The sequence below is a fragment of the Protopterus annectens genome, chromosome 2.part1 (genome assembly GCF_019279795.1).
Source record: "Protopterus annectens isolate FY-2018-M chromosome 2.part1, PAN1.0, whole genome shotgun sequence".
NCBI classification, from domain to species: domain Eukaryota; kingdom Metazoa; phylum Chordata; order Ceratodontiformes; family Protopteridae; genus Protopterus; species Protopterus annectens.
In genome coordinates, this window is record NC_056729.1 from 1,182,286,824 (window position 1) to 1,182,302,129 (window position 15,306).

Consider the following 15,306-nt stretch of genomic DNA (forward strand, 5'->3'; position numbering starts at 1 on the left):
GTCCTAAACATGAATGCTTCACTGGCATGGTGGGGAGCTCATCTTGGCTCCTCTGTGGTTCAAGAGAGATGGACACCTAGAGTGGGGGTTCCAAATTAACCAGTTTGACTTGCATGCAGCCACTTGGCAGGAGGTCATACCCCTGGGCAGAGAGGCAATGTGTGTGTCTTGCAGTATGCTACAGACAGAGGAGAAATGAGTGCTTGTGGAAACTTCAAATTACTCTTCCAGTCCAGTCGTGGAGTTACAGATTCAGGAAATACATCTAGTTCAATTTTTTCTCGGAAGAAGGGCACTCCAGAGATTGTCCTGTCCGCCATGTGGCGGAATGAGGATGTCCTTGTCTTCTGCCCTCTGCAGCAAGACAGCGGACAGTTTACCTTGTTAAATATGCTCTTCATCCTGTTGCAAAGGAGATGGCTGTATTCCTTTCCTTCATTCTCGTAATGTATTTGCCTTCTTACTAAATTAAGATAAAACATCCAGAACTAATCCTCATAGTCCCTGCTGTCTTAAAGAGGTATGGTATCAGGCTTTTGGGTCCATGACAGTGCAGGACATCTCCCATGGTTGGGTTGACAACCTGCTGCATGTAATGGCCTGGCTGCTGCTGTAGACCCTGTGGTGCTTTTAGCCCTCCTGGCAGGGGTGCGTGAAGAGACTGACCTTGCCAGGAAGCATTTCACATGATGTAAGGACTCTACAAAATGGAAGTAGTCATTCGAGCAGGGCATTATTTCCTACTGCCCTGGTCAGTTAGTTTGTAGGTGGCAGTGGTCAGTCATGGATTCCTGTATGGTGAATATTTCAATTTTTCTAGTGTCATAGTTTGTCAGTAAATTGTGCTCATCAAGACCTTGTGGATGGCAGTTACTTTGCTCAGCAGCAGCTGTTTAGACTGTTCCTTAAGGTGCTTCTGCATTTATTCCCACATCTTCCCTTCCATGTGTTTTGAACTTCACAGTCATCAGGTTTGCATGTAGTGCTTTTGAACCAACCGGTGTGGGCCTTTGAAGTTTGTTTCTCAGGAAGCACTTTTCCTGATGGTCATCACCTCTGATCACAGGATTTTAGAGCTTCAGTCCCTTGTGTGAGAAACTTCATCTGGTCTTTCACAAGGATCAGGTGTCCCTTAAAACTAGCCTTCGTTTCTTCCTTTTAAGTACTGTCAGAATTATCCTGAAAATGGTGTGATGTTCGTGTTTCACTGTTGCAGTCATCACATTTGGGTTATCTGCCTGCAGGTAGCCTGAATACCAGAGTCTTTGGATTTCTGCGTCGGATGCTGTCGCTTCTTCCATGACATCAGGTCGTCAGGGGTATAAAACATACAGCCGATGCCATTACATCAGTCTTTCTTGCCGTGCGTTGCCTGAAGCAGAAGTTCGCAAGTGCTGGTCGGCCGACTCCTGAAATTTTTGTTTTCGAGTTTCAGACCCGAAGTCTTCAAAAAAGAGAAGTACCCTGTTGTGGATCCCTTTTTCTTGCTCTAACCGATGTCAGAAAAAATAGCAATTGTCTTGCCTGTGGAAAGCAAATACCTCATAGAGATTTTCATTCTTATTGCATCGCCTGTTTAGGCCCAGACCACGACGTCCCTCACTGTCTGTTTTGTGCCTTGTTCAATGCCCGAACTATTTGTCGTCGGGCTATTTTTGTAGTTAAATACTTTCATTCTCGATCTCCATACTCTGAAATGGCTTTGTTAAGCCATCCGACTATTGATCTTCCAAAAAAAACATAAGGATAAAGACAGAGACTGTCCGCATAGGTCCAAAACTGCCGACGACACTTCCGTTAAGCTAATCACCAGTCCGCCGGTACTCAGTGAGGTGCTTTCGCAGCCCCTGATACCCACTGCTACAGATTCGCAGGCCTCTACTCAGACCCATTCGGAGTCCGGTATGCCGCGAGATGCTTCGACTATGGAACCTGTGGATGTCTCTGCCTTGGATAGGTCCGGGGCCGCTGTGAAGGCACCGGCTTCTGAGGGTATATTCAGGCCTACAGACTTTCATATTAAACCGACAGCATCGTTTCCAACTAGAAGTACTGAATTCCTCAGGCCTAAAACATGCACTATACCTAGAAAACTGACGACCAAACGGCTGACTCAGGCCCATATGCCTCAAAAGCAAATGCTTAGAATGGCTGAAGACCTTATTACCTTAATTAGGGGAAGCCAGCCTTCCCCCTCTAAGAGACCTAGAACCGATTTTCTTTCTGATTCTTCTGATCAGGAATCTGATATCTCTGCTCCTCCTGATTACCATGATTTGCCCTTATCTACTCATGAGGATTCTGATGCAAAGGATTCCATTCCCTATACTTCTCTTCCAGAAGATTTTTCTTTTGGTGAAACTTTGCATACCCTTAGGGAGCATTTCCGCTGGAAAAGCCAGGACTATTCTGAGTCCAAAAAGGGACTTGGGGAATTCTTACTCCTGCCTCAAGACAGGCCTGTAGCTATCCCTCCTGTTTGCTATTGTAGATGATGTTTTCTTGGAATCTAGCCTTACCCCAGACACTTTACCTCCAGCTCCCAGAAAACATGACAGGTACTACAGAGTACCTGACTCTCACAAGTTCCTCTTTAAGAATCCTACTGCGGATCCAGAGACTTTTTCCCCAAGGACCAAAAGGCATTAAGGCTAGTGCTGCCCAAAACCCTTCCCCTTCTGATAGAGATTCTAGAGCCTTCGACAGATGGGGTAAGACTGTTTACACTACTGCTACTTTGGCCATTAGGGCTCTAAATTGCCAGTTTCATATGTTGAAGTATCAGCAGCATATTATGGGACTACTTAAACAGAAAATGATGATGTTTACTGACTGTGCCGAACACAAAGACTTGCAAGATTTAATGCATTCTGCAGAAAAAGTTGGTAAACATGCTTTGCAGTGTGGTTTTGATGCTTTAGAAACATCTTGCAGGGCTGCTGTCTTTGGGTCTGTACTTAGAAGGCATGCTTGGCTTAAGTAACAAAACCTGCCAGATCGTGTTAAAGCTAAATTACTGGATGCACCCTTAAACCAAGATGGCCTTTTTGGCAACAAAGCAGAGGAAGTCCTCAAAAAGATGGAGAAAAAAGCTTTATCTCTGCAGACTGTTAAAGATATTCTACAAGTACAGCCTCCCAGATTCAGTAGGCGTTGACCTTCAAAGAAATGGTCCTTTCCAGTCCCTTCCACGCCTTGTCAGTCCAAACTCAGGAACAGCAGACCTTCTAAGACTTCAATCTCAGGCTACACAAAGATCTAAGCAATGGGGGGGTTCCCACTTCCAAAGCAGGGAGTAGTAAGCCATCCCCCTATGGAAAAATGGCACAATGACTTAACCTTAACCCATCCAAGCCCTGCTCAACTACTTGCTCCCTTAGGAGGAAAGCTCGCCCTGCATGCAAAAAACTGGGGACTCATTACCCAGGACAAATGGGTTTTGAACATAGTTTCCCAAGGAAACAGATTCCACTTCCACACACTACCAACCCCAAATGGTTGGCCAGACCTCCCCCCAAATCAATGGGTGGAGGCCCAACAAGCAGGTTCTCTCCCTTCTCAGTATCAAGGCTATTCAACCTGTCCCAGCAGAACTAAGGGGACAAAGTTTTTATTCAAGACTGTTTCTGGTACCCAGAAAAGAAAACTCCTGGTGTCCTATCCTGGACCTCTCTATTCTCAACACCGTTCTGGTGGTTCCAAAATTCAAAATGCTAACTCTTCAACAGCTTCTTCCTATGCTAGCCAAGGATGCCTGGCTGGCCTAGACTTAAAGGAAGCCTACCTGCACATCCCAGTAAGAGAATCCTGCAGACAATACCTACGTTTCAGGGCGGGCTCCATGCACTTTCAGTTCTCTGCACTTCCCTTTGACTTATCTACTGCGCCCAGGGTGTTCACAAAGTGTCTAGCTTCAGCCATTGCATTTTGCAGGCAGAGAAATATTCACATTTACCCATACCTGGACGATTGTCTGATTCAGGCAGAAAGCCAGGACTTGCTATTACAACACCTGGCATTTGTAAAGAAACTTCTATCCTCACTGGTGTACACCATCAACGAAAAGAAATCTCACCTAGTACCCTGCCAACAGATTATATTCCTGGGAGCAAGCTTGAACACAACTTCCCAGATGGCATTTCTCACTCCGGAGAAACAACTTTATTTGACAACCTTCTTCAAACTATTGGCCACAAAAACACAGCTATCTGCAAGGAAAATATTGCAAGCCATAGGGTTCATGGCCTTTTGCATTCTGCTAATTCCATATGCAAGACTGCATATGAGGAAACGCCAATGTTATGTAAAAAGTTTATGGTGTCAACATTCTCAGGACCTGGAAACAATGATTCCTATCATTCCTTGCCTAAGGACATAATTCCTTTGGTGGGCAGAGGCCTGTTACCACAACAAGGGACTCCCTTTCACTCCACCCCCTGCCGCCCAAACCCTAACAACAGACGCATCAGACTATGCATGGGGTGGTTGAAGGAGAGGTTGCTGTCAACCTGCATCCCCAGATCTTTTATAACGCCTTCAGTGTTCAGTAAGCTCCCATCGATGTGGTAATTAGTAGGAACTGAGTTTTTCCCAAAGGCGATGATGATCCATTTTTTGGCATTAAGCTTAAGGCCATGTTTCAACACCAGTCATTAGTCTCAGTGAGGCCTTTCTGTAGAATGTCTGCATCACTTAGGGAGTTAATAATGACTTCCAGCTTGCAATCATCTGCAAACTTGGTAAGCCACAATCCCTCCGGGCAGTGCATTCAAGGCAAATGGAACCCAAGACAGATGCACCTGCATATCAACCAAAAAGAAATGGTAGCTAAACAGAATGCTCTGACAGCCTTCAAAGACCGTATTCTCCAAGGACAACTATTGGTAAAGACAGACAACACCACAGTTACGTTGGTACATAAACAAGCAGGAGGGAACCCACTCCAACCCTCTCTGCAGACTAGCCATGGTTCTTTGGAGCACAGCCTTGAACTACCAAGTGCACCTACAACCTCAGTTCCTGCCAGGCAGACTAAATTCACTGGCAGACTTAAGCAGAAATCTCATGGACCAGCACAAATGGAAACTAGAACCCAAAATATTCAACCTCTTGGGGAACAAATGAGGCACCCCAGAGGTAGACCTGTTTGCCTTCCCTCAGAACTACCAATTGAACAAATTCTGCACCAGAACTCCCCACAGTCAAGCCTGGAAAGTGGATGCCCTGTCCTTTACCTGGGAAAGCCTCTCAGTTTATGCCTTTCCTCCTCTGCCTCTCCTCTCGAAAGTTCTACTAAAGATCAAACAGGACAAGCCAAGAACAATACTGATAACACCAGACTGGCCACGCCAGCACTGTTAAACCCTCTTGTGCAGTCTGACACTGCTATAACCATGGCACCTGCCCCAGACCCCTTCCCTGTTGTCCCAGCAGGCGGGCCAGATTCTGCATCCTCAGCTTCATATCCTGAACCTTGCAGCCTGGCTAATTCCATGAGCTCTCCTCTAGCATCCCTTAGTAAACAGGTGCGTGATGTCATTCTGGAAGCAAGGAGGCCTAGTACCAGAAAATCCTATGCTGAAAAGTGGAAAAGATACTGCTCCTGGAGTCAGGCTCAGGGGATCGCCACAACGGTGCCTAGCATATCTCATATTCTAGAGTACTTAACAGAAATGCTCCACAAGGGCCTCTCTTTCTCGTCAATTAAGATTCATGCCTCTGCCATTTCAGCACATTATAATACTGAGTCACCCTTCTTCTCTCACCCCTTGCTAAAACAATTTCTTAGAGGGGCAAAATGTTTAAGACCCCCCCCCAGGAGAGCTCCCACTCAAGCCTGGGACCTTAACTTTGTATTGGAAAAGCTCACTCTTCCCCCCTTTGAGCCAGCTGCAACAGCAGAGTTGAAATTCCTTTCCTGGAAAACAGCCTTACTTCTAGCCATCACTTCAGCAAGAAGAGTGTTGGAATTACAGGCCCTCATGGCAGTGGAACCCTTCATTATCTTCCATATGGACAGGGTTTCCCTCAGGACTAATCCTTCCTTTATTCCCAAGGTGGTGTCCAGTGTGGCCCTAAACCAGTCCATTCATTTGCATACCTTTTTCCTTAATCCACAAAACAAAGGGGAATGGATACTGCACTCTCTGGACATGCACAGACAACTTAGATTCTATTTGGGCAGGACTAAGCCTCTCAGAAAATCTGACCAGCAGCTAGTTGACTTTGCTGCAGTGGCAGACGGGAAGCCCATTTCAAAGCAAATCATTTCCAAATGGATAGCCCATTGCATTAATTTCTGCTACAAGCACCATGGAAAACCTACCCCACAGGGGATAAGATCACATTTCACCAGGGCTGCATCTACCTCTATGGCATTTCTCAGAAGAGTCCCTACCAGGGACATCCTCGAAGCTGCTACCTGGTCTGAACATAACTTCACCAAGCATTACCACCTGCCTATCTTTTCTAAATCCAGAGCTGGATTTGCCACAGCAGTCTTGCAGGGCTTAATAGCTGGCCCTAATGCTCTTTAACTACCTCCTCCCTTCCTTAGCTTTGGGAATCAACCCAAATGTGATGACTGCAACAGTGGAACACGAAGAACATAGTACAGTTGTGTACAGTTGTGTACACTTACCATAAATGTAGATGTTCGAGTGTATTCACTGTTGCAGTCCTGGTTACCCTCCCTCCAGCCCCCTGACCTCTCTTGGCTCTACCTTTCCTTCTTGTTTGGCATATATATATATATATATATATATATATATATATATATATATATATATATATATATATATATATATTTGTGGGGGCACCTGAAATCTGGGGCAAGAAACACTGATGTAATGGCGTCGGCTGCATGTTTTATACCCCTGACGACCTGACATCATAGAAAAAGCGACAGCATCCGATGCAGAAATTCGAAGACTCTGGTATTCAGGCCAGCTGAGGGCTACCTGCAGGCATATAACCCAAATGTGATGACTCCAACAGTGACTACACTTGAACAGCTACTTTTATGGTAAGTGTACACAACTGTACTTTCTCCTCCCTGTTTTTTCTCCGTGGCAGAATGTAAGTAAGAGAAAGGGTCATTCACACCTTTTGTACTCACCATCAGCTTGAGTTTTACCTGAAACAGATGCATATGTTTAGGAAGATGGAATGGGTGTCCATCCTAAGTTGATTCCTAACTGCCTTCTTTTTATTAAAGGTGGATTACTACCTTTTGGAAAATGCTGCTGTCAGAAGCTGCACAAACAGGGGCATGCCTGCTTTGAACGTTTGCTTCACAAATATATTCATTGCAGGCTGTCCAGCACTGACCATTTGATCAAGTTTCATACCATTACCAAACATTGCTTGTATTATGAGTCCAGGAACTGAGTCTCCACTAGTACAGGACTCTGCTTTATGAACCTTTCCACTTGGCTGTCTGTAACTGCTTCTTTCTGCTTGTTTTTTACTGCTTCTGAGTCATCCCAGTCATAAGCCCACCAAGGAAGATTCCCTTGCAGCCCTTCCGATTTCTTGAAGTTTGTTGCTTGGATCTCAAACAGGAACCCTTCATTATGGATCACAAACACTACCTTGCTGTGTCCTCCTGTGCTTGGATGGAACGTCTGTCCAGTAGCCGCAGTTGAAGGCATGTCTAAATTTGGCAAGTTTTAATCCTTGTATCTTGTTAAAGAATGTATTTATCAAATGCGCATTTTATTCAGATAACCGTCTTAAAATTTCAGGGCCCGCATTGCTGAGTCCTGAGATGTGAAAACTGAATCGCCAAAAATCCAGACTTAAATCTACTAAGTCTGAGATTGTTATTTCTCAGAAATTCACTTTTCTCCAAGGTGTGGTGATCTCAGAATTGGTATTAGTAAGTTTGGATGGTGCAGGGTGGGCAAGCCCCACCTCCTTACAAAAACAAATTTGAAGGAAAAAAGCAACATTTAGTGTTCATTCTTTATTTTCGATCTTATTTTTTTTTCAGTATATAGGGACTTTGTAATTAGTGTTAAGATTTAATTAGGAAGCTTTATATTTTTTCTAATTTGCATACAGTTTGCTCATTCATCTCATCAGGACTGTGGTTTCTACTCTTCTAACATATGGAAATGTAGGTGTCTTTGTTTGGCAGTTGGTGCATAGGTTTATGGCTCTTAGCTGTAGCTCCTGTGGTACAGCCTTCATTTGGCTACTGTGTGATCTCAGGCAAGTCACATGATCAGATATTACTTGTGGGTTGCTGCTGAAAAAAAGGACTGTGTATGCAGTGGGTCTACCAGTTTAACAAATGGGAATTGTTATGTAATTGGGGGTTGGCATAATGGTTACGGTATTTACCTTACAGGCACAAGATACAGGGTTTGATTCTCACCTGTGATTACTGTCTAGTTATCAGTTAAGCATGTAATAGTCTACAGGCTGATTTGCTTAGTATTTACCTTTCAGCTTAGTAACTGTATTTAGTGTGGTGCGCTCACTGTCCTAGTGCCAAATGTTAAGGTATGCTGTGGTACAGAGTACATGCACTCCAAGTACAGGAGCTTCAGAAAAAAAAAAGCAAGTTTGGAAAAGGAGAGAGGAATGAAGCCAGTCACAGGACAGTCAAAGATGGTCACCTTGTAAATCAAATGATACTATAATAGTGTATATGTCTTTAATGGTAGGTATTTGCATGACTGTACTATTCCAATTCTGGGCTTATCCATTAGTCATTGAGATCTGCAGTCAGAAAGACTTTTTTCTATATATTTATTTTAATCAAGTTACGGTTTTCTATTGCAGGATACCCAGGAGTCTGAGGAACGTGAGGCTCTCGCAAGCAAGGCTGCTAATGTTGAAAATGCTGAATCGGAAGACTCTGTAGCTTACATGGAAAAATACTTGAGAAGCATCTTAGCAGTAGAAAACATCCTAACTTTGGATCGGTTGCGCCAGGTAATACAAATTTATGGAAAATTTTGAATTTTGTATTCCAAGTTCGTTATGGAGAAGTGTTTTTGGTAGGATCTCCCACTTGGCTAATCTACTTTTTCCCTGAGTTAAGGAGACTGCTGGGCAGTATGAGAAAAATATAGGGAAGTTCTGGCTTCAAGATGCCGTGGGGGGGGGTGGGGGGTGGGCACAGAGCTTTGATTACAGTCTTGGTGACCGGATTTTATTAATTTTGCCTAAGTATGAAAGGATCCAGTAGGGGAAGGGGAGTATGATAGTGAGTTGCCAGTGGCCATCTTGCCTATCCCTTGGGAATGTTGCTGAGCAAAGGCCCTTCACTTTTGTGGTACTTCTCATAGGCCAAATAGGATAACTCCAGGAAGCAGCGAGTTCCAGGGCTGACAGCCATCAAAGAATTGCACAGCATTGCAGTCATGATGGAACACATCACTATGGGAGCAAATTGCTTTGCAGTCCTGACATTTCAGTCACGTACATTAGAGATTTTTTACAAGAAAATTCAAGTTTGAATGTTAAGAATTCTTTAATTTTTTAATTCTTAAGCATGCAGCCAAATTGCATTGCAGCCATTGTAAACTGATAAAATATAAGGTAAACGTGCTACTTTATTAGAAATGTGTAAGAACTGTATAACATGCTACGTTATAAAAAGCTGTATAACTGTATATGAACTTTCCAAAATTTTGCAACTATGTATTCCTAACATACTATCGTATTTGAAATGTATAAAAAATAAGTTACAATGATTTCTTAGAAGGATGATATAGTGCATAGTTAGCTTATTAACAAATAGTAGCAAAATTAGGAGACAGCCCTATGGATTTACATTTGCGTTTTCACAATTAAGCATACCAATCAGATACATCTGTTTTAAAAATCAGTCACATTCACAAAAAGGGGTAGGAAGAAAACAGGAAAAATCAAGCTACTGTGGATGATGGCCTACCACATCCTGATTGCCACACACTACAGTGGAAGCTGTGGCAGATGATGGGAGAATTAAGGGGTAATTTCACAAATGTTTGAAGTCAGCAAAGAATGGTTTGATTTTATTTATACATTTGTTAATGGTGGAAGTGAACTGGTCCTTTTTTCAGCCATGACCTGGGACACAATGGCAGTGTAAATGTAATATATGTGGACAGTCTGCAGTAGCTAATTAATGCTGCTTGTTTTTCAAAAGTAGAAGGAAACTGGAGTCTTGGAGAAAGCCTATATACATAGAGAGAATCGTGCAGATTCCACACACATGATAACTAAAAGTTAGGATTTGAACTTCTGACCTGGAGCTGTGAGGCAAAGATCTCACCATTGAGCCAGACTTACTGTCCTTGATATGACTGCCCACAGTGATAAAATGAAATAAGTAATTAGGTAGAATATTTGTCTTGCTACTGTGGAAAAAAGGTTTTGCATTCAGTCATTCTGAAGAGAGAGTATAGTTTTTTTGAAAATGCTACAGCTGTCATTTTGAACCAGTTCTGCACCCACAGAATTTGCAAAGCTTAGGGTAGTTCTGGAGACTCAAGAACTTGTATTAAGTGTTTGTCATCTAGTCTTCCTTCAGTATGTTCTTTGAATATTTGTGGGTACGAAGATTATTATATGTAGAGTTGGTTACAGCTCAGGAAGATAGACAAGAATTAATGTTTAGAGGGGTTTACTTTTCATGTTTATTTTTTTGGTCCTGAATCCTGCTCAGTGAGTTCCAAGAATGTCTGACTTCCAGGGTGCATTTGTTCTTAAGTGATCCACTTCAGCCATTAAAATATCAGATTACCATTTGAAAACTTTCCTAGGCTCAAACTCCTCCCCTACTCTCATAATGTCCTGCACGTCCACTAATGTCCAAATCACTTTCATCGTCTAACAGTTTGCATCAGAGAAAATTCTCCAGGCTGCCTTCATAGGTAAATGTTCTTCATGTTTCACTGTTGCAGTCATCGCATTTGGGTTATCTGCCTGTAGGTAGCCCTCAGCCGGCCTGAATACCAGAGGCTTCGGATTTCTGCGTCGGTTGCTGTCGCTTCTTCCATGATGTCAGGTCGTCAGGGATATAAAGCATGCATCCGACGCCATTACATCAGTCTTTCTTGCCATCCGGTGCCTGAAGCAGAAGCAGTTCGCAAGTGCCGGTCGGCCGACTCCTGAAATTTTCATTTTTGAGTTTCTGACCCGAAGTCTTCGAAAAAGATAAGTACCATGTTGGAGATCCTTTTTTCTTGCTCTAACTGATGTCAGAAAAAATTAACAATGGTCTTTGCCTCTGGAAAGCAAATACCTCATAGAGATTTTCATTCTTACTGCATCACCTGTTTAGGTCCAGACCATGACATCCCTCGCTGTCGATTTTGTGCCTTGTTCAACGCCTGAACTATTCATTGTCAGGCTATTTTTGTAGCTAAATACTTTCGTTCTCGATCTCCGTACTCCGAAATGGCTTCGTTAAGCCATCCGACTACCAATCTTCCAAAAAAAGTAAGGATAAAGACAGAGACAGACCGCATAGGTCCAAAACTGCAGACATTTCCGTTAAGCTAGTCGCCAGTCCGCCGGTACTCAGTGAGGCGCTTTTGCAGTCCCTGATGCCCGCTACTGCAGATTTGCAGGCCACAGCTGAGACCCATTCGGAGTCCGGTATGCCATGAGATGCTTCTTCGACTATGGAACCTGCAGATGTCTCTTCCTTGGATGGGTCCGGAGCCGCTGTGGAGGCACCGGCTTCTGAGGGTGTATTCAGGCCTACAGACTTTCATATTAAACTGACGGCATCATTTCCAACTAGAAGTACCGAATTCCTCAGGCCTAAAACTCGCACTACGCCTAGAAAACCAATGACCAAATGGCTGACTCAGGCCCATATGCCTCAAAAACAAATGCTTAGAATGGCTGAAGACCTTATTACCTTAATTAGGGGAAGTCAGCCTTCCCCCTCTAAGAGACCTAGAACCGATTTTCTTTCTGAATCTTCTGATCAGGAATCTGATATCTCTTCTCCTTCTGATTACCAGGATTTGCCCTTATCTGCTTATGAGAGTTCTGATGCAGAGGATTACATTCACTCTGCTTCCCCTCAAGAAGATTTTTCTTTTGGTGAAATCTTGCGTACCCTTAGGGACCATTTCCGCTGGGAAAACCAGGACTATTCTGAGTCCAAAAAGATACTTCGGGAATTCTTACTCCTTCCTCAATACAGGGCCTGTAGCTATCACTCCTGTTCTGGCTATTGTAGATGATGTTTTCTTGGAATCTAGCCTTACCCCAGACACTTTACCTCCAACTCCCAGAAAACCTGACAGGCACTACAGACTACCTGACTCTCACAAGTTCCTATTCAAGAATCCTACTGCGGATCCAGAGACAATTTCCCAAGGACCAAAAGGCGTTAAGGTTACTGCTGCCAAAAATCCTACCCCTTCTGATAGAGATTCTAGAGCCTTAGATGGGGTAAGAAGGTATACACTTCTGCTACTTTGGCCATGAGGGCTTTAAGTTGCCAGTTTCATATGTTAAAGTATCAGCAGCATATTATGGGACTACTTAAACAGAAAATGATGTTGATTCCTGACTGTGCTGAACACACAGACTTGCAAGATTTAATGCATTCTGCAGAACAAATTGGTAAACATACTTTGCAATGTGGTTTTGATGCTTTAGAAGCATCTTGCAGAGCTGCTGTCACTGGGTCTGTACTTAGAAGGCATGCTTGGCTTAAGGAACAAAACTTGCCAGATCATGTTAAAGCTGAATTACTGGATTCACTCTTAAACCAAGACTGACGTTTTGGCAACAAAGCAGAGGAGGTCTTCAAAAGGATGGAGGAAAAAGCTAAATCTATGCAAACTGTTAAAGATTTTCTACAAGTACAGCCTCTCAGATTCAGGAGGCATTGGTCTTCAAAGAACTGGTCCTTTCCAGTACCTTCCAGGCCTTCTCAGTCCAAACCCAGGAACAGCAGACCACCAAGACTTCAGTCTCAGGCTACGCACAGATCTAAGCAGTGGAAGGCTCCCACTTCCAAAGCAGGGAGTAGTAAGCCACCCCCTACGGAAAAATAGCACAAAGACTTAACTTTAACCCTTCCAAGCACTGCTCAACTACTTGCTCCCTTAGGATGAAAGCTGGGAACTCATTACCCAGCAAAAATGGGTTTTAAACATAATTTTCTGAGGATACAGATTCCACTTCCACACACTACCAACCCCAAATGGTTGGTCAGACCTTCCTCCAAATCAGTGGGTGGAGGCCCAACAGCAGGTTCTCTCTTCTCAGTATCAGGGCTATTCATCCTGTCCCAGCAGAACTAAGGGGACAAGGTTTTTATTCAAGACTTTTTCTGGTACCCAGAAAAAAAAAACTCCTGGCCTCCTATCCTGGACCTCTCTGTTCTCAGCACCTTTCTGGTGGTTCCAAAATTCAAAATGCTAACTCTTCAACAGCTTCTTCCTATGCTAGCCAAGGATGCCTGGCTGGCAACCCTAGACTTAAAGGAAGCTTACCTGCACATCCCAATAAGAGCGTCCTGCAGACAATACCTACGTTTCAGGGCGAGCTCCATGCACTTTCAATTCTCTGCACTTCCCTTTGGCTTATCTACTGCGCCCACGGTGTTCACAAAGTGTCTAGCTCCGGCAATTGCATTTTGCAGGCAGAGAAATATTCAAATTTACCCATACCTGGACGATTGTCTGATTCAGGCAAAAAGCCAGGACTTGCTATTACAACACTTCGCATTTGTAAAAAGCTTCTAACCTCACTGGGGTACACCATCAATGAAAAGAAATCTCACCTAGTACCCTGCCAACCGATTGTATTCCTGGGAGCAGGCTTGAACACAACTTCCCAGATGGCATTCCTCACTCTGGAGAAACAAGTTTATTTGAAAACCTATTTTAAACTATTGGCCACAAAACCCAGCTATCTGCAAGGAAAATACTGCAAGCTCTAGGGTTCATGGCCTCTTGCATTCTGCTAATTCCATATGCAAGACTGCATACGAGGAAACTCCAATGGTATCTAAAACGTCTGTGGTGTCAACATTCTCAGGACCTGGAAACAATGATTCCTATCATTCCTTGTCTAAGGACAGAGTTTCTTTGGTGGGCAGAGGCCTGCTACCACAACAAGGGACTCCCTTTCACTCTACCCCCTACCGCCCAAACCCTAATAACAGGCGCATCAGACTATGCATGGGGAGCTCACATGGCAGGGCAGTGCATTCAGGGCAAATGGAACCTGAGACAGATGCACCTGCATATCAACCAAAAAGAAATGTTAGCTGTACAGAATGCTCTGACAGCCTTCAAAGACCTTATTCTTCCAGGGCAGCTGTTGGTAAAGACAGACAACACCACAGTTATGTGCTACATCAACAAGCAGGGCGGGGGGATCCCACTCCAACCCTCTCTGCAGACTAGCCATGGCTCTGTGGAGCACAGCCTTGAGCTACCAAGTGCATCTCCAAGCTCAATTCCTGCCAGGCAAACTAAATTCACTGGCAGACGACTTAAACAGAAATCTTATGGACCCATACGAATGGAAACTAGAACGCAAAATATTCAACCTCTTGAGGAACAAATGGGGGACCCCAGAGGTAGACCTGTTTGCCTCCCTTCAAAACTACCAATTGAACAAATTCTGCACCAGAACGCCCCACAGTCAGGCTTGGAAAGTGGATGCCCTGTCCTTTACCTGGGAAAGCCTCTCTGTTTATGCCTTTCCCCCTCTGCCTCTCCTCTCGAAGAATCTACTAATGATCAATCAGGACAAGCCAAGAACAATGCTGCTTGCACCAGACTGGCCATGCCAGCACTTTTACCCCCTCTTGCGCAGTCTGACACTGCTACAACCATGGCACCTGCCTCTGACCCCGCCAGATTCTGCACCCTCAGCTTCAAACCTTGAACCTTGCAACCTGGCTAATTCCATGAGCTCTCCTCTAGCAACCCTCAGTAAGTAGGTGCGGGATGTCATTCTGGAGGCAAGGAGGCCTAGTACCAGAAAATCCTATGCTGAAAAGTGGAAAAGATACTGTGGACACAACGGTGCCCAGCTTATCTCATATTCTAGAGTGCTTAACAGAAATGCTCCACTATCCTTCTCATCAATTAAGATTCATGCCTCTGCCATTTCAGCACATTATAATACTGAGCCACCCCTCTTCTCTCACCCCTTGCTAAAACAATTCCTTAGAGGGGCCAAAAATTTAAGATCCTCCCAGGAGATCTCCCACTTAAGCCTGGGACCTTAACTTTGTATTGGAAAAGCTCACACTACCACCCTTTGAGCCAGCTGCAACAGCAGAGTTGAAATTTCTTTCTTGGAAAACAGCCTTACTTCCAGCCC

The 15,306-nt window shown here is 44.0% G+C and overlaps 1 protein-coding gene across 1 annotated transcript in view; it reads left to right on the plus strand.

The window, feature by feature from the left end:
• The window catches only part of KIF13B (kinesin family member 13B), a gene marked incomplete in the record, with an annotated part of 3,953,176 nt that overhangs the window by 3,210,791 nt on the left and 727,079 nt on the right, over positions 1–15,306 (plus strand). Inside the window, 1 exon segment of the mRNA XM_044062707.1 lies at positions 8,791–8,943. Coding sequence (XP_043918642.1) covers positions 8,791–8,943 — 153 coding nt within the window.